Genomic DNA, 20,143 nt, shown 5'->3' on the forward strand with positions numbered 1-20,143 from the left:
TAGCAGAAACAGTTCACACAAAAAGTCAATCAGAAATGTAAAACTTTTGCCTTCTACAGTACCTTGCAGGGTCATTTCAGAAGTCAACCTCACAATCACTTATCTTGTGAGATTTAGCACCCTTTCATTCTAAAATATAATGATAAATGTTAGTAGTAGTTGTAGCACTATCAGTTTATTATATCTTCTGTCTTGTTATGCATTTTATGTATTAATTTTAAAAAACGGGAAGGGGAGATGACACTCTGATTGGTTTACCGCGTGTTATGCCCAAAACACACCTATGATTAATGAGGGGGACTTAAGTCCAACCCTTTTAGACCATGCGGCATGGTGCATTGACCATTTTTCCACCATTAAAATAGCGAAAGTGGATTTGGACGTGCCCCAAAGGCACTTGTACCATGCGCATTACTATAGATAATTAAAATGGGGCCCATAGTGTTAAAAGGCAGGCTAATGAAGTTTGGGAAATCAGTATAGCAAGCTACTATTAAAATGTTGGAATGCAAATTTGGATACCCAACTTGTTGTTTACGCTTATGCATGCATTGTTTACATAATTTCTTACATGTCGAAGACAGAAAGGGAGATGGGATTGTTGCCACCTAATGGCCATAGATAAGCATCAAAGGATGGGAATGTTAGTGCAAAAGATGAATGAGAAGTCTAGGCAATGTTTATCTGAATAACAGAGATGTGTGTGCAGGAATGTTCAAGGAAAGTTGTATTAGTACCCACAGGAGGAAAAAAAAGTTTAAATGAGTTTGCCCTTAAGTGTGTTGAGGCAAAAGGCAGCGTAACATGATTGTACTACATATAAAATGCTTATGCATGATATGCTGATCTCCTGATTGAGTACTATAACGATACTTCATGCCTATTTGATTCGGAACCAATTATTTGATTCAAAACTGATTTCCATTGAATTAATGTAAAAGCAGGCACTATTCTCATGGTCCAGTACACTGTGTGCCAAACCATTCAATATTGTCCTTATTCTACTGAAGTAGAATTTGTAACTGAACTGGCAGATAAGATAAATGGTCCACAGCTGAAGTGTTAGCTGCATTAATTAACAAATTCATTCATTTGAAATAATCTTACAGTCTCCTGCCTGTATGAGAGTAACATACTGAGTGTGGTAGGAGTGCTCTGCTGTGTTTTTAGTGTAACCTCACACACACACACACACACACACACACACACACACACACACACACACACACACACACACACACACACACACACACACACACAGACACACACACACACACACACATACTGAGTTGATCTACTTTCATTTCCTGGAAATGTACCCTAAGCCTAACTTTAACAGAACCCAACAATCACCTTACCTCCAGTTGTAGTTTGCTTTACTTCTCACATCACACCACCACATTTTTAAACATATCAAGCATATAGATTATGTATGTATTTATTTATGGAGAGGAAAGATGAAAAGAGACACTGACTGTGTGTCACTATTCATTTCAACACCTCAGAAAGTAAATCAATGGTTTTCTTTTAGTGAAAACCTACCTGCTGTTAGGTCAGCTATGCACACACACACACACACACACACACACACACACACACACACACATATATATATATATATATATATGTGTGTGTGTTTGTGTGTATGTCTTTGGTTGGATTGATGTCTGAATGTGTACTTGTTCTCATGTTGTAGATGCAGATTGTAAACCACAGCCCTACGACAAGTGTGTGTGCCTTAAAACACATTATTGCTGTCTTCACAGTAGCCATTCCCTGCTGATTAATTCCTTTTAAAACTTTTCAAAATGTTTAGTCTAACAATGTTGTTTTTCATCCACAGCAGAAGATATCAGAGGCACATTTCATACCTTTGGATGTGTCTCTGCCAACCTCTGTGAAATTCTTTCTCACTTGGAGCTCCCTTTTCCATATGTTGAATTCCTTCGTGCACCAACATGTTGTGGAAGCAGCTTCTGTAACTCAGCTTGATCTGTCAAACTGAATATGATCACTTTGCTGTTTGGACTCATTACCCGTATCTTCTATTAGAACAAAGATAAACTAACAGAATAGCACATGTAGTCACCCACATGGAGTGCTTAAAATATTTTATTAATGTTGGTTTAGACATTTTACACAGACTGAATCATTGATATTTAAATAAATGCCACACACACACACGTGTTTGTATTTGTGTGTGTGTGTGTGTGTGTGTGTTTTTGTGTGTGTGTGTGTGTGTGTGTGTGTTTGTGTGTATGTCTTTGGTTGGATTGATGTCTGAATGTGTACTTGTTCTCATGTTGTAGATGCAGATTGTAAACCACAGCCCTACGACAAGTGTGTGCAGGTTCCCAGCCTGTGTAACACCCTGAGGCCACTAACACACGCGATAACTGTTTTTGTCAGATGATATATTGTGATAAATGATATTGTTGTCATCTTAAGATCATTTTATGCCACAGTTCTCATACCATATTTTCCTATATGACAGGGTTAGGGTTAGGGTTAGGGTTAGGGTTAAGGTTAGGGGTTAGGGTTCCTAATGCCCTTAGGAGCATTTTGGGTTTTTAGAAATGTCAGGAGCCATTTTTATATTTTGGGACGAGTGTGATGCATACAAATAAGGAATTTTATGTGTTAAATAGTCATATACGCACCAGTCAATTTCTGTTTATTTTAAAGAAGAAATTGAAAACAAAATCAAAATTTCAAAACTCAGGAGGGACTCAGCAGCTGAGATTGTTACTACAATGAGAATAGATAGTCCACCTTAAAGGTTGGTCCACCTTAAGTGAGCCTGGCCAGGGTACCCAACTTATTGTCACTAACTTCAACGCTAACCCATTCACTTTAATCAGCAGTTGGCAAAAAGACACAGTAAGTTGACTCGGCTTTTATTCACTAAACTGAACATAGATTTCACTGCTACGTTCACATCTGTTGACTTCATAACAGTTTATCTCTGCTCCAGTTGCTGGTGTTAAAACACTCGCTCTCTCTCTCTTTCTCAAGCAAACACTCTCTACACACCTCTCTTCAGTAACCAAAAACAATAGGCAATATGGAGGACAGCAAAAATGATCAAGGTCATGTCCATGTATTGTAAAATAAATTGATAATGTAATTATCTCTTTTAAGATTAAAAAACTGGTAAATGTTTTACCTGTAGACATGTAATTTTGAGATATACTTTTGAGTAAAACTACTTTTTTAGCAACATGTTTTTCTCAGCAAGTTGTGTAAGTGACCAGAAACACTATGTTCTTGGTATCATGTAGCCAAGTGAAACTGTGCCTTTGGGCTTTGAAAAAACAGTGAGGTTGGCATGTGACTTGTTGAGGTATAAGTGGGTATGAAAGCGAAGAAAATGAACAGACATTTCTTCTGAGCCAATTTTTGGTGTAGAGTAAGGATTATCTTTGAGACATGTAGCAACAAGTGCAACATATTTTTGTAAGTGTTCCTTTATCTGTTGACAGTGAAGTGGGAGTGTTTAAAATTTGACTGGGTGAGTTTTATTAAAATATTTTTGCAATTTTATTAATGAGACATTCGAGGCAGATTTTCATTTTGATGACCAATTGTCTTGTTGAGTGTTTTTTTTGGTACAGTATACTTTCACTATATATTGCAGCTGTACAATAAGAGAAATGTTTTTTTGCTAAGTAAATACATACCGTTGATATTGAAGTGTGTTCAGTAACTTCCTCTTTTTAAACACAAGTTCACTGTATAAAGTGTTTCCTGTAATCTTCAGATTTCCTCATCATGATGAAGCTGATCCTGTCTCTCACTCTCATCTGGACTCTCTCCAGCACAGGTAACCTCACTCACTCTTAAAACAGCGGTTCTACAGGTACCTGTCATGTCAGCTAGTTCATCATTCTCCTCACTTTTTACCTCTGCTGTTAGTCTGCCAGCTGCTGACTTTTGTTCAAGTTCAGATTCATCATCGTCATTCATTTTCTTTCTCTCTCTCTTTTATTTTTATAATCTGTATAGCAGCCACAGAAATGTACAAATTGATCTAACAACACAAACAAGACTAATTTGCAACAGTAAATGTGTTTAGAAAGAAACCTGCACCGAAGTTCAGGTTGATCATCATCATCATCAGTATAAATTTTTTGTTTATTATATAATATACACTGCTCAAATAATTATATGCCCCATCAATTGTGCTTCCTAAATGGACAGAATGATATCTTTGAAGTTTAACTGACTTTGTGTTTTACTGTGATGATTAAGTGTTCACCAATTTTTTTGAGCAGTGTATATAATCTGCATAGCAATCACATACATATATAAACTGATCTAACCACACTGAAAAGACTATTTTGCAACAGTAAATATGTTTAGAAAATAACACAATGTTGCAGCTGTTTTTAAGTTGTTAGAAAGGGAGATTATGCAGACATTACTTTGATACAAAACTGTTCACCTAAAGGCTGCAGTCATTTAATTTGATGACAAATTCCTAATATTGTATATTTGTCAGGCGGGGAGTTCCGGTCCTCTGAAATGAGGCCAACGCAGAAGTAACTTAAAACTGCATTCTATCAAAAGGCCACCAGGGGGCGACCGTTTTTCTGTCAAAAGGACTTCCGTCTCTATACAAGTCAATGGAGAATTCACCAACTTCTCACTTGATTTCTAACCTCAGTAAACGTTTTCAAAATGTGTTTACGGTCTCAATCGCTAGTTTAAAGCCTTCTTCAATGCAGTATGATGTACATTTGGGACATTTTGGCCTCCCTGATTTTATATTTGACGATAAAGCAGGGTATGCATTAGGGCGTGGCTACGTCGTGATTGACAGGTTGATTGGTTCACAGGTTCAGGAGGGCGCCTCATGCCCCTCCTGATGCCCGAATAAGTAGAATCCGTGTTTTTATTTTTCCTGGCATGCACCTGAAATTTTCAAGATGGTGCTGCTCAGATCCGATACTGTTGGCCTCTAACAGAAATGCTTTTATTAGGACTCAAATGATGTAAGCAGTTATACCATTTTGAACATTTCATTTTAAAATCTAATTTGACACCTGTGTAAGCACATGGCTTTGGTCTCAATATTTGAAATGTCATTCTTAAAGTAAATATTCATTTTAATGAATTCTTATGAATTATCAATGTTTTTCTATGATCATTCCATTTGACATGTAAACCGAGCATACCTGTCCAAAAGTCCAAAAAATGTCAATTTATGAGTAAGGGGTGTTTTTCTGTTAAACTACTTCCTGTTACATGTCTTTCTTTACAACATTAACAAAATGGCACTTTAAATGGTGGTTACACTACAAGACACTTCATGGGGTTTACTTGACATGACATGACATGATTCCCCAAATTAAGTTTAATATTTGGAACATTTGTATTCCATTGCCTTTATTTAATATGAAAAAATTATAATGTAATATTATGCCAAACTAGTTGGTATGGTGTTTTATTGAGAATTTGAAGGGTTTTTAAGCTAGTTTAATTATTTGGTTCAAGTTTTTATAGTTACACCACTTAGACATTTTTGCCATAATCCTCTAATATATTCTCTCAAAATGGATTAAAAGCAGACATTTTATATTGGGTGTTTCTCCATGAAGCACAGGCAACACAAGTAGCTTTCTTGACACGTGTTTATTCTTAATCTTCGAATCCACCGTGAAAACTACACGAATAAAAACACAGTTAGCAAAATAAAACATATACAATATGTGCAAAATACTTCTAAAAGTACACAAAATAAACATAAATTACCTCGTTGGCTGCGTGCTGATTCAAGAGAAAATCTTCCAATTCTTCTTCTTTTAACACTTCTTAAATGTCTCTTTTACCCTCTTATAGGATATAACTTAATGTGCCTGCATCTTCACCGATGCTTTTTCCTTTTTTCTCTCAAGCTAGAACAGCGCCACCAACCTTACAAAATAAAGGTTGTGATTTCACAATAAAACTGTTTAAATTAATACAAAATGAGAAATATAACTGAAATATATATATATATATATATATATATATATATATATATATATATATATATATATAACTTTGTAGAATACAATCATACCGTTACATATTACCAACAACAATTACATTGGGTCCACAAGAAAAGAATGTGTGCAAGTTATTCATACGTTTATTTTCACATTTTAACCCCTTTAAATTTGACTAAACCACATGGACACAAAAACGTAGTGTCACGTCATTGACCCGTTTATAAAACTGAATTCATGCTGATTGTTTAATCCACCCTGATTTTTTTTATAAATTGCAGCTGAACCTCTTCAGTGTTGGCAGAGTGAAGGAGATGAAAGATGGGAGTTACGTCCATGTGACTCTACGGATCTGTGTGCAAGTGTTGCTGCACAAGGTATCTGTAAACAGCATAAAAATAAATCTAATTATTTCTTATTGTCAATCACTAATTCATTATAAATGGGATTTCTGTGTTACAGTGTTCGTTCTGTGTTTCACTTTACAGGATATGTGAATCAAAATCTCCAACAGATCACCAACAGGTTGTGTTTGCATTCCTCTCTTTTCAGTGAAGGAAAGCACACATATTCATACAATGTTGGTTTTGAAACTATGACTGTATCTGTTCATGTGTGTAACACAGATGGCTGCAACAGTGAAGACATACCTTGTAAGTAAAGAGAACAGTTTCCCTATTTAAGTCTAATGTTGGTCACAGTGAAGAACACTAAGTCACTTTGTGTCTTGTACAGTTTCTGTCATGTCTCCTGTTCTGTTTCAGACCCTGATGTTCAGAAGAAAAACAACCTGAAATGTTTCACCTCCGATGATCCATCTTCTGCTGAGTGTAACCAGACAGTACAGTGTGAAGGAGTGCAGGACCGCTGCTTTAGTGGAACTGGTGAGCCCTCATGATCATTTTATGATTCAAAACACATTATTGCTGTCTTCACAGTAGCCATTCCCTGCTGATTAATTCCTTTTAAAACTTTTCAAAATGTTTAGTCTAACAATGTTGTTTTTCATCCACAGCAGAAGATATCAGAGGCACATTTCATACCTTTGGATGTGTCTCTGCCAACCTCTGTGAAATACTTTCTCACTTGGAGCTCCCTTTTCCATATGTTGAATTCCTTCGTGCACCAACATGTTGTGGAAGCAGCTTCTGTAACTCAGCTTGATCTGTCAAACTGAATATGATCACTTTGCTGTTTGGACTCATTACCCGTATCTTCTATTAGAACAAAGATAAACTAACAGAATAGTCACACACACAGAGTGCTTAAAATATTTTATTTATGTTGATTTAGACGTTTTACACAGACTGAATCATTGACATTTAAATGTTTTGATTAATCTGACATGCTCCTTTAGGATTTTGAATGCATCAACTGTAATGCCTCTAAATCCATTAATTTAAATACGCAGAGGACACGAATCTGTTCAGTTGATACACTTGAGATTGTTTAAATTGATTTAGTCAAATTTCGAACAGCAGCTCTAATTGTCTCCTCATTACTCCTCCAAGTTAATAAATAAGTCGGATGTGTTTACTGAGCTTGGTTGCTGAGTTACACACAATTTAACTAGGAGTGGTTCTGGGTGTCTCTTCGCAAGTGCAACAGCTCACTTCTCCTTTACTGCAGTATCTTCTCTTTAAGCTGAACTCTTTTGATGTAGTCTCTTCTACATGTAACTCTGTCATCCTTTATTGTACTTATTGTTTTTGTAAAATTAAAAAAAAAATAATATATATATATATATATATATAGTTATATTAAGAATCATGAAGCAACATATTTTACGTTCGAATAGATTTTGTAATTTTCCCAAAAAATTTTTTCAAAAGAAATAATAGTGATATATTTAACAATTATAAAATAAATGATAATAAATGAAAATAAATAATAAATGAAAATTCACGAGGAAAAAAATGAGAAGTTGATGATTTGTTGATTATTGCAGCTGTTTATAGAAGTAAACAGTCTTCTTTGTATTCAAGTGTGTCAAGTAACTTCCTCTTTTTAAATATAGGTTCAATATTAAGTGTTTCCTGCAATCTGCAGATTTACTCACCATGATGAAGCTGATCCTTCATCATGAAACAAGTTAACTATATGTATCCTGCTGAATGATGAAAAGTGCTCCAATGAGTTTTGATGCATTGGCTGAATGTGAGCACACAGCATGCTCCTGTATACTTCTGCATTCATTCTGTTTGTTCTGTCAGCAGTGAAATCATCAATAAATGCCAGTGTAACAGTTTCAGTGGCAGCCATACATGCCCAAGCTGTAGCAAAAGTACCACCATGTTTCACAGATGAGGTGGTATGCTTAGACTGATGAGCTGTTCCTTTCTTTCTCCTCATTTCGTTTTTTTCATCAACATCAGTCCTTAGAAGTTTGTTGCAGAACTGTCCAGCTAAAACCTGCCTTCCTGTTTCTGAGTCTTTGCATCTTGTGGTGAATGTGGTGAAAGAAACATGTCCGCCTGCATCCTGCAGAGCATTCTTGACTCACTGTGCAGTCATAAAGGACTTTTTCTTCACCATGCAAATTAATTCATGCCATCCACAAGACTTATGCTCCTCAGTGTACCAGCTGGTTTCCAATGTTCCTGTGCACACCTGCTTTTTTCTAGTATGTACCAAACTATTGATTTTGGAAACCAATTACCTTTTGATATCTGCTTTTTCTCTAGCCTCATTATCATTTTATTCTGTGTTGATTTTTTTATTATATAACTAAGACCATCAATTTATTTTAAGTGCTTTGAGTCATAACTATAACTATGGAACTGTAAAATAATAATCATCTTGTAGTTGGCATGAGTGAATATTGTAGAAAAAACTAATTCAATATGTTGACATTGAACTTTCTGTAACTTGATAACTCCATGATATATGTTTCTTAATTAAGTTGATGAAAAAATACGTGCAGCATTGTGTTTCTTTCTAAACATATTTACTGTTGCACATTAGTTTTTTGTGTTCTTAGATCAGTTTGTAGATTTATGTGAATGTGATTGCTTTAATTTTCAAACTAGTAAAATAAATGATCATTTAGGATGTGTGGCGCAGTGTAAATCCTCTTGCTTCATGTACAGCACCTTTTGTTTCTGTGTGTGTGTGTGTGTGTGTGTGTTCAGCAGTTATACATTATCTGACCTGTGCCCAGATGGTTGCAGGTCCCATTGGTACATGTACAGTGACATACCACATCCTTATTGCACATATTGACCCGAGAAGCCTGACATTCTGGTGGCATTAACCTTTTCTTTCCTTTATCCACATCTTCTGTGATTACTGAGAGTGGCATGGCGTACAAGTCTTTTAATGTGCTGATTGTTGTGCTTAGAGCATGAATGTACCCACCACTCATTTTTTAGGATTTATAAATACAGGCTGCTAAATAGCAGAAACAGTTCACACAAAAAGTCAATCAGAAATGTAAAACTTTTGCCTTCTACAGTACCTTGCAGGGTCATTTCAGAAGTCAACCTCACAATCACTTATCTTGTGAGATTTAGCACCCTTTCATTCTAAAATATAATGATAAATGTTAGTAGTAGTTGTAGCACTATCAGTTTATTATATCTTCTGTCTTGTTATGCATTTTATGTATTCATTTAAAAAAACGGGAATGGGAGATGACACTCTGATTGGTTTACCGCGTGTTACGCCCAAAACACACCTATGATTAATGAGGGGACTTAAGTCCAACCCTTTTAGACCATGCGGCATGGTGCATTGACCATTTTTCCACCATTAAAATAGCGAAAGTGGATTTGGACGTGCCCCAAAGGCACTTGTACCATGCGCATTACTATAGATAATTAAAATGGGGCCCATAGTGTTAAAAGGCAGGCTAATGAAGTTTGGGAAATCAGTATAGCAAGCTACTATTAAAATGTTGGAATGCAAATTTGGATACCCAACTTGTTGTTTACGCTTATGCATGCATTGTTTACATAATTTCTTACATGTCGAAGACAGAAAGGGAGATGGGATTGTTGCTACCTAATGGCCATAGATAAGCATCAAAGGATGGGAATGTTAGTGCAAAAGATGAATGAGAAGTCTAGGCAATGTTTATCTGAATAACAGAAATGTGTGTGCAGGAATGTTCAAGGAAAGTTGTATTAGTACCCACAGGAGGAAAAAAAAGTTTAAATGAGTTTGCCCTTAAGTGTGTTGAGGCAAAAGGCAGCGTAACATGATTGTACTACATATAAAATGCTTATGCATGATATGCTGATCTCCTGATTGAGTACTATAACGATACTTCATGCCTATTTGATTCGGAACCAATTATTTGATTCAAAACTGATTTCCATTGAATTAATGTAAAAGCAGGCACTATTCTCATGGTCCAGTACACTGTGTGCCAAACCATTCAATATTGTCCTTATTCTACTGAAGTAGAATTTGTAACTGAACTGGCAGATAAGATAAATGGTCCACAGCTGAAGTGTTAGCTGCATTAATTAACAAATTCATTCATTTGAAACCATCTCACAGTCTCCTGCCTGTATGAGAGTAACATACTGAGTGTGGTAGGAGTGCTCTGCTGTGTTTTTAGTGCAACCTCACACACACACACACACACACACACACACACACACACACACACACACACACACACACACACACACACACAGACACACACACACACACACATACTGAGTTGATCTACTTTCATTTCCTGGAAATGTACCCTAAGCCTAACTTTAACAGAACCCAACAATCACCTTACCTCCAGTTGTAGTTTGCTTTACTTCTCACATCACACCACCACATTTTTAAACATATCAAGCATATAGATTATGTATGTATTTATTTATGGAGAGGAAAGATGAAAAGAGACACTGACTGTGTGTCACTATTCATTTCAACACCTCAGAAAGTAAATCAATGGTTTTCTTTTAGTGAAAACCTACCTGCTGTTAGGTCAGCTATGCACACACACACACACACACACACACACACACACACACACACACATATATATATATATATATATATATGTGTGTGTTTGTGTGTATGTCTTTGGTTGGATTGATGTCTGAATGTGTACTTGTTCTCATGTTGTAGATGCAGATTGTAAACCACAGCCCTACGACAAGTGTGTGTGCCTTAAAACACATTGTTGCTTTCTTCACAGTAGCCATTCCCTGCTGATTAATTCCTTTTAAAACTTTTCAAAATGTTTAGTCTAACAATGTTGTTTTTCATCCACAGCAGAAGATATCAGAGGCACATTTCATACCTTTGGATGTGTCTCTGCCAACCTCTGTGAAATTCTTTCTCACTTGGAGCTCCCTTTTCCATATGTTGAATTCCTTCGTGCACCAACATGTTGTGGAAGCAGCTTCTGTAACTCAGCTTGATCTGTCAAACTGAATATGATCACTTTGCTGTTTGGACTCATTACCCGTATCTTCTATTAGAACAAAGATAAACTAACAGAATAGCACATGTAGTCACCCACATGGAGTGCTTAAAATATTTTATTAATGTTGGTTTAGACATTTTACACAGACTGAATCATTGATATTTAAATAAATGCCACACACACACACGTGTTTGTATTTGTGTGTGTGTGTGTGTGTGTGTGTGTTTTTGTGTGTGTGTGTGTGTGTGTGTGTGTTTGTGTGTATGTCTTTGGTTGGATTGATGTCTGAATGTGTACTTGTTCTCATGTTGTAGATGCAGATTGTAAACCACAGCCCTACGACAAGTGTGTGCAGGTTCCCAGCCTGTGTAACACCCTGAGGCCACTAACACACGCGATAATTGTTTTTGTCAGATGATATATTGTGATAAATGATATTGTTGTCATCTTAAGATCATTTTATGCCACAGTTCTCATACCATATTTTCCTATATGACAGGGTTAGGGTTAGGGTTAGGGTTAGGGTTAAGGTTAGGGGTTAGGGTTCCTAATGCCCTTAGGAGCATTTTGGGTTTTTAGAAATGTCAGGAGCCATTTTTATATTTTGGGACGAGTGTGATGCATACAAATAAGGAATTTTATGTGTTAAATAGTCATATACGCACCAGTCAATTTCTGTTTATTTTAAAGAAGAAATTGAAAACAAAATCAAAATTTCAAAACTCAGGAGGGACTCAGCAGCTGAGATTGTTACTACAATGAGAATAGATAGTCCACCTTAAAGGTTGGTCCACCTTAAGTGAGCCTGGCCAGGGTAGCCAACTTATTGTCACTAACTTCAACGCTAACCCATTCACTTTAATCAGCAGTTGGCAAAAAGACACAGTAAGTTGACTCGGCTTTTATTCACTAAACTGAACATAGATTTCACTGCTACGTTCACATCTGTTGACTTCATACCAGTTTATCTCTGCTCCAGTTGCTGGTGTTAAAACACTCGCTCTCTCTCTCTTTCTCAAGCAAACACTCTCTACACACCTCTCTTCAGTAACCAAAAACAATAGGCAATATGGAGGACAGCAAAAATGATCAAGGTCATGTCCATGTATTGTAAAATAAATTGATAATGTAATGATCTCTTTTAAGATTAAAAAACTGGTAAATGTTTTACCTGTAGACATGTAATTTTGAGATATACTTTTGAGTAAAACTACTTTTTTAGCAACATGTTTTTCTCAGCAAGTTGTGTAAGTGACCAGAAACACTATGTTCTTGGTATCATGTAGCCAAGTGAAACTGTGCCTTTGGGCTTTGAAAAAACAGTGAGGTTGGCACGTGACTTGTTGAGGTATAAGTGGGTATGAAAGCGAAGAAAATGAACAGACATTTCTTCTGAGCCAATTTTTGGTGTAGAGTAAGGATTATCTTTGAGACATGTAGCAACAAGTGCAACATATTTTTGTAAGTGTTCCTTTATCTGTTGACAGTGAAGTGGGAGTGTTGAAATTTGACTGGGTGAGTTTTATTAAAATATTTTTGCAATTTTATTAATGAGACATTCAAGGCAGATTTTCATTTTGATGACCAATTGTCTTGTTGAGTGTTTTTTTTGGTACAGTATACTTTCACTGTATATTGCAGCTGTACAATAAGAGAAATGTTTTTTTGCTAAGTAAATACATACCCTTGATATTGAAGTGTGTTCAGTAACTTCCTCTTTTTAAACACAAGTTCACTGTATAAAGTGTTTCCTGTAATCTTCAGATTTCCTCATCATGATGAAGCTGATCCTGTCTCTCACTCTCATCTGGACTCTCTCCAGCACAGGTAACCTCACTCACTCTTAAAACAGAATTCCTGCAGGTACCTGTCGTGTAAGGTAGTTCATCATTCTCCTCTCTTTTTACCTCTGCTGTTTGTCTGCCAGCTGCTGACTTTTGTTCAAGTTCAGATTCATCATCGTCATTCATTTTCTTTCTCTCTCTCTTTTATTTTTATAATCTGTATAGCAGCCACAGAAATGTACAAATTGATCTAACAACACAAACAAGACTAATTTGCAACAGTAAATGTGTTTAGAAAGAAACCTGCACCGAAGTTCAGGTTGATCATCATCATCATCAGTATAAATTTTTTGTTTATTATATTATATACACTGCTCAAATAATTATATGCCCCATCAATTGTGCTTCCTAAATGGACAGAATGATATCTTTGAAGTTTAACTGACTTTGTGTTTTACTGTGATGATTAAGTGTTCACCAATTTTTTTGAGCAGTGTATATAATCTGCATAGCAATCACATACATATATAAACTGATCTAACCACACTGAAAAGACTATTTTGCAACAGTAAATATGTTTAGAAAATAACACAATGTTGCAGCTGTTTTTAAGTTGTTAGAAAGGGAGATTATGCAGACATTACTTTGATACAAAACTGTTCACCTAAAGGCTGCAGTCATTTAATTTGATGACAAATTCCTAATATTGTATATTTGTCAGGCGGGGAGTTCCGGTCCTCTGAAATGAGGCCAACGCAGAAGTAACTTAAAACTGCATTCTATCAAAAGGCCACCAGGGGGCGACCGTTTTTCTGTCAAAAGGACTTCCGTCTCTATACAAGTCAATGGAGAATTCACCAACTTCTCGCTTGATTTCTAACCTCAGTAAACGTTTTCAAAATGTGTTTACGGTCTCAATCGCTAGTTTAAAGCCTTCTTCAATGCAGTATGATGTACATTTGGGACATTTTGGCCTCCCTGATTTTATATTTGACGATAAAGCAGGGTATGCATTAGGGCGTGGCTACGTCGTGATTGACAGGTTGATTGGTTCACAGGTTCAGGAGGGCGCCTCATGCCCCTCCTGATGCCCGAATAAGTAGAATCCGTGTTTTTATTTTTCCTGGCATGCACCTGAAATTTTCAAGATGGTGCTGCTCAGATCCGATACTGTTGGCCTCTAACAGAAATGCTTTTATTAGGACTCAAATGATGTAAGCAGTTATACCATTTTGAACATTTCATTTTAAAATCTAATTTGACACCTGTGTAAGCACATGGCTTTGGTCTCAATATTTGAAATGTCATTCTTAAAGTAAATATTCATTTTAATGAATTCTTATGAATTATCAATGTTTTTCTATGATCATTCCATTTGACATGTAAACCGAGCATACCTGTCCAAAAGTCCAAAAAATGTCAATTTATGAGTAAGGGGTGTTTCTCTGTTAAACTACTTCCTGTTACATGTCTTTCTTTACAACATTAACAAAATGGCACTTTAAATGGTGGTTACACTACAAGACACTTCATGGGGTTTACTTGACATGACATGACATGATTCCCCAAATTAAGTTTAATATTTGGAACATTTGTATTCCATTGCCTTTATTTAATATGAAAGAGTTATAATGTAATATTATGCCAAACTAGTTGGTATGGTGTTTTATTGAGAATTTGAAGGGTTTTTAAGCTAGTTTAATTATTTGGTTCAAGTTTTTATAGTTACACCACTTAGACATTTTTGCCATAATCCTCTAATATATTCTCTCAAAATGGATTAAAAGCAGACATTTTATATTGGGTGTTTCTCCATGAAGCACAGGCAACACAAGTAGCTTTCTTGACACGTGTTTATTCTTAATCTTCGAATCCACCGTGAAAACTACACGAATAAAAACACAGTTAGCAAAATAAAACATATACAATATGTGCAAAATACTTCTAAAAGTACACAAAATAAACATAAATTACCTCGTTGGCTGCGTGCTGATTCAAGAGAAAATCTTCCAATTCTTCTTCTTTTAACACTTCTTAAATGTCTCTTTTACCCTCTTATAGGATATAACTTAATGTGCCTGCATCTTCACCGATGCTTTTTCCTTTTTTCTCTCAAGCTAGAACAGCGCCACCAACCTTACAAAATAAAGGTTGTGATTTCACAATAAAACTGTTTAAATTAATACAAAATGAGAAATATAACTGAAATATATATATATATATAACTTTGTAGAATACAATCATACCGTTACATATTACCAACAACAATTACATTGGGTCCACAAGAAAAGAATGTGTGCAAGTTATTCATACGTTTATTTTCACATTTTAACCCCTTTAAATTTTACTAAACCACATGGACACAAAAACGTAGTGTCACGTCATTGACCCGTTTATAAAACTGAATTCATGCTGATTGTTTAATCCACCCTGATTTTTTTTATAAATTGCAGCTGAACCTCTTCAGTGTTGGCAGAGTGAAGGAGATGAAAGATGGGAGTTACGTCCATGTGACTCTACGGATCTGTGTGCAAGTGTTGCTGCACAAGGTATCTGTAAACAGCATAAAAATAAATCTAATTGTTTCTTATTGTCAATCACTAATTCATTATAAATGGGATTTCTGTGTTACAGTGTTTGGTCTGTGTTTCACTTTACAGGATATGTGAATCAAAATCTCCAACAGATCACCAACAGGTTGTGTTTGCCATCCTCTCTTTTCAGTGAAGGAAAGCACACATATTCATACAATGTTGGTTTTGAAACTATGACTGTATCTGTTCATGTGTGTAACACAGATGGCTGCAACAGTGAAGACATACCTTGTAAGTAAAGAGAACAGTTTCCCTATTTAAGTCCAATGTTGGTCACAGTGAAGAACACTAAGTCACTTTGTGTCTTGTACAGTTTCTGTCATGTCCCCTGTTCTGTTTCAGACCCTGGTGTTCAGAAGAAAAACAACCTGAAATGTTTCACCTCCGATGATCCATCTTGTGCTGAGTGTAACCAGACAGTACAGTGTGAAGGAGTGCAGGACCGCTGCTTTAGTGGAACTGGTGAGCCCTCATGATCATTTTATGATTCAAAACACATTGTTGCTTCCTTCACAGTAGCCATTCCCTGCTGATTAATTCCTTTTAAAACTTTTCAAAATGTTTAGTCTAACAATGTTGTTTTTCATCCACAGCAGAAGATATCAGAGGCACATTTCATACCTTTGGATGTGTCTCTGCCAACCTCTGTGAAATACTTTCTCACTTGGAGCTCCCTTTTCCATATGTTGAATTCCTTCGTGCACCAACATGTTGTGGAAGCAGCTTCTGTAACTCAGCTTGATCTGTCAAACTGAATATGATCACTTTGCTGTTTGGACTCATTACCCGTATCTTCTATTATAACAAAGATAAACTAACAGAATAGTCACACACACAGAGTGCTTAAAATATTTTATTTATGTTGATTTAGACGTTTTACACAGACTGAATCATTGACATTTAAATGTTTTGATTAATCTGACATGCTCCTTTAGGATTTTGAATGCATCAACTGTAATGCCTCTAAATCCATTAATTTAAATACGCAGAGGACACGAATCTGTTCAGTTGATACAGTTGAGATTGTTTAAATTGATTTAGTCAAATTTCGAACAGCAGCTCTAATTGTCTCCTCATTACTCCTCCAACTTAATAAATAGGTCGGATGTGTTTACTGAGCTTGGTTGCTGAGTTACACACAATTTAACTAGGAGTGGTTCTGGGTGTCTCTTCGCAAGTGCAACAGCTCACTTCTCCTTTACTGCAGTATCTTCTCTTTAAGCTGAACTCTTTTGATGTAGTCTCTTCTACATGTAACTCTGTCATCCTTTATTGTACTTATTGTTTTTGTAAAATTAAAAAAAAAATAATATATATATATATATATATATAGTTATATTAAGAATCATGAAGCAACATATTTTACGTTCGAATAGATTTTGTAATTTTCCCAAAAAAAATTTTCAAAAGAAATAATAGTGATATATTTAACAATTATAAAATAAATGATAATAAATGAAAATAAATAATAAATGAAAATTCACGAGGAAAAAAATGAGAAGTTGATGATTTGTTGATTATTGCAGCTGTTTATAGAAGTAAACAGTCTTCTTTGTATTCAAGTGTGTCAAGTAACTTCCTCTTTTTAAATATAGGTTCAATATTAAGTGTTTCCTGCAATCTGCAGATTTACTCACCATGATGAAGCTGATCCTTCATCATGAAACAAGTTAACTATATGTATCCTGCTGAATGATGAAAAGTGCTCCAATGAGTTTTGATGCATTGGCTGAATGTGAGCACACAGCATGCTCCTGTATACTTCTGCATTCATTCTGTTTGTTCTGTCAGCAGTGAAATCATCAATAAATGCCAGTGTCTTTGAATCTTGTGGTGTATGTGGTGAAAGAAACATGTCCGCCTGCATCCTGCAGAGCATTCTTGACTCACTGTGCAGTCATAAAGGACTTTTTCTTCACCATGCAAATGAATTCATGCCATCCACAAGACTTATGCTCCTCAGTGTACCAGCTGGTTTCCAATGTTCCTGTGCACACCTGCTTTTTTCTAGAATGTACCAAACTATTGATTTTGGCAACCAATTACCTTTTGATATCTGCTTTCTCTTTAGCCCCATTATAATTGTATTCATTTGCATGGTCACCTTTTTACCCCTCATATTGACAGACAAATTACAAATGTTCAACTGTCCACATACATAATATCTTGACTGTATTCTTTCTTGTATTTTTGGTGTATTTTTACCGTATATTTGTGCAACTTTGCAAAGTATTATGACTGGAATTCTACAAGAGAAGTACTTAAAGAGTAGGTTGATACCAGGCTGAAAAGCAATGTTTCTGTCCGGCTAGATAAACATTTCAGTCTGTATTTGTAGAGTAAACAAAGCTCTCTGAAGCCCTGAATCAATGTGACGCAGTTATGTTGAAAATGGTTCACTGTTTGGAAGTACTTGAAACAGTTAAAATGGCGCCATCTGCTGTCTGTCCTGGCGTACATACACAATCTATGTAAAATGATGGTACATGAGACTTTTCTGTGGCTAATAAAGACAAACTTATGTTTGAGGAAAGATTGGAGTTTTGTTTTAATATTAAAAATGACCATGACCTGTTTTTCAAGTCTGTGTTCATTTTTATTATTATTTAACTAAGACCATCAACTTATTTTAAGTGCTTTTAGTCATAACTATAACTATGGAACTGTAAAATATTAATCATCTTGTAGTTTGCATGAGTGAATATTGTAGAAAAAAAACTAATTCAATATGTTGACATTGAACTTTCTGTAACTTGATAACTCCATGATAGATGTTTCTTAATTAAGTTGATGAAAATATATGTGCAGCATTGTGTTTCTGTCTAAACATTTTCATTGTTGCACATTAGTTTTTTTGTGTTCTTGGATCAGTTTGTAGATTTATGTGATTGTGATTGCTTTAATTTTAAAAACTAATAAAATAAATGAACTTTCTTGTTGTACCAGCTGTAATGGGCAGTTCAACGAGCCATCAACTCCTCATCTTATATACGCACAATGTCTGGATGAACACATATGAATTATTATTGTTTATAACTGTTAATAACATCAAAATAATTGTCTTGAAAAACAATATTTTAAAAAATATGAGCAGGTTTGCTTTTGTAATCCAGAATGGTAAAATATGTCCAAATTGCTTCATGGTTCTTAAGCCATTGTTAAATTGCAAAGTAATTTGTATAATGTTGGGAAAATATATTATAATAAAAAAAAGGTTCTATCAAATTATTAATAAATAAGACACAATACAATAAAAGTCACTCAGTCAAAACTCAACACAGCGAGTTCGTCAACAGAAAAAGGAACATTTATAAAAATGTATTGAGTTGAAATGAGTTTGTGGTAAATGTCTAAAAATCATGACTCTAAACTGAAAACTGACTCAGAATAAATGTATTTTCTTCCTCTTTGCTCAGAATAAATCTAACCACTGGTCAACAGTGGACACGTCTACCTCTGCTGTACGTGTGCATCGCTGCACTGCTGCATCTCGCTCTGTTGCATCTCGCTCTGTTGCTGTGGTCACACAGCTGCATCTGCCAGCCCTGTGCTTCTACATGGAGTTTGACTTTGATAATGGCCATCAATAATAGAATCTTTCATATAATTTAATTGTAAATTTCATGTATATTTAGTTAAGACAGAATATGGTTAAGCAGTGTGTGATCAGTTGAGGTATATGAGGTGAAAGTGGCTTTCTTTCTGAAAGACAGAGTGTCTGATTGGAACTTCCAGCCTTTAATTCATTACTACAGTAGATTTAAATCACACAAAACAGGCCTGTGCAGAAACACAGCAACCATAGCTCATTTAACAGCTGACTCCCCACAGCTGACTGATATTCCTAAACTCTTTGGGATAAAAATAAGGCAAAGTCTATTTGCACCACTGGTGCAAATATCAATGAATGCTATTTGCACCCAGTACAATTAAAAGTGGATGCTATTTGTACCCTGGTATATATAGCAAAGTGTTCTATTTGCCCCCGTCTTGGTGCAAATATCAATGTATGCTATTTGCACCCCAGTACAGGAGTGCATGCTGTCGGAGGGGAGCGTCTGGAGATGCGGAAGACTCCCTTATCCCACCGGGACAGCGGGATAAATATACGTTCTGTCCGGTGAGAGCTATCACTTCTAGGCATGAGAAATGTCAGGTGTGGCGTGTGAGCGTGAGAGCAGCTTGAAATGCGAGTCTTACGGCCTGAGACTTCAGAGGTCTGAAATGTATTTGGTATCCATGGCAACCATAGATCTGTCAAAATTTGATTCCCATCATATAACAAACTGAAGGTTGTAAATTCAGACATTTTCGGGTTGTATGCATTTACTTAATAAGTGAAAATGTAGCAAAGTTTTTCCGCTGAAAACATTATCAATAAGTAACTGCTGCTACAAA

General features: G+C 35.7%; 2 protein-coding genes across 3 annotated transcripts; both read left to right on the plus strand.

Annotated features, from left to right (window-relative positions):
- Positions 1-3,727: 3,727 nt before the first annotated feature.
- LOC133985001 (phospholipase A2 inhibitor and Ly6/PLAUR domain-containing protein-like) lies at positions 3,728-7,409 on the plus strand. Its single transcript, XM_062424537.1, has 5 exons — positions 3,728-3,823; positions 6,272-6,367; positions 6,479-6,643; positions 6,755-6,874; positions 7,006-7,409. The coding sequence occupies exons 1-5, from the start codon at positions 3,772-3,774 to the stop codon at positions 7,152-7,154; spliced, it is 582 nt and encodes a 193-aa protein (XP_062280521.1). The 5' UTR covers positions 3,728-3,771; the 3' UTR covers positions 7,155-7,409.
- Positions 7,410-11,998: 4,589 nt separating this feature from the next.
- LOC133984907 (phospholipase A2 inhibitor and Ly6/PLAUR domain-containing protein-like) lies at positions 11,999-17,553 on the plus strand. Of its 2 annotated transcripts, XM_062424417.1 has the most exons (7): positions 11,999-12,252; positions 12,855-12,882; positions 13,132-13,194; positions 15,605-15,700; positions 15,812-15,976; positions 16,088-16,207; positions 16,339-17,553. In XM_062424417.1, the coding sequence occupies exons 3-7, from the start codon at positions 13,143-13,145 to the stop codon at positions 16,485-16,487; spliced, it is 582 nt and encodes a 193-aa protein (XP_062280401.1). In that variant the 5' UTR covers positions 11,999-12,252; positions 12,855-12,882; positions 13,132-13,142; the 3' UTR covers positions 16,488-17,553. The 2 variants fall into 2 exon arrangements, with proteins under 2 accessions (XP_062280401.1, XP_062280400.1); XM_062424416.1 differs by having other exon boundaries at positions 11,999-12,882.
- The last annotated feature ends 2,590 nt before the right edge of the window (positions 17,554-20,143 follow it).

The sequence above is a fragment of the Scomber scombrus genome, chromosome 8 (assembly GCF_963691925.1).
Source record: "Scomber scombrus chromosome 8, fScoSco1.1, whole genome shotgun sequence".
In the NCBI taxonomy this organism is placed as follows: Eukaryota; Metazoa; Chordata; class Actinopteri; order Scombriformes; family Scombridae; genus Scomber; species Scomber scombrus.

Excerpts from the sequence above, each read along its gene's own strand:
- LOC133985001 (XM_062424537.1), top strand. The coding sequence starts at position 3,772 with ATGATGAAGCTGATCCTGTCTCTCACTCTCATCTGGACTCTCTCCAGC. Across the intron at positions 6,644-6,754 it reads CAACAGTGAAGACATACCTT|ACCCTGATGTTCAGAAGAAA; the intron begins GTAAGTAAAGAG and ends GTTCTGTTTCAG. Across the intron at positions 6,875-7,005 it reads CCGCTGCTTTAGTGGAACTG|CAGAAGATATCAGAGGCACA; the intron begins GTGAGCCCTCAT and ends TTTCATCCACAG.
- LOC133984907 (XM_062424416.1), top strand. The coding sequence starts at position 13,143 with ATGATGAAGCTGATCCTGTCTCTCACTCTCATCTGGACTCTCTCCAGC. Across the intron at positions 13,195-15,604 it reads CTGGACTCTCTCCAGCACAG|CTGAACCTCTTCAGTGTTGG; the intron begins GTAACCTCACTC and ends TATAAATTGCAG. Across the intron at positions 15,701-15,811 it reads TGCAAGTGTTGCTGCACAAG|GATATGTGAATCAAAATCTC; the intron begins GTATCTGTAAAC and ends TTCACTTTACAG.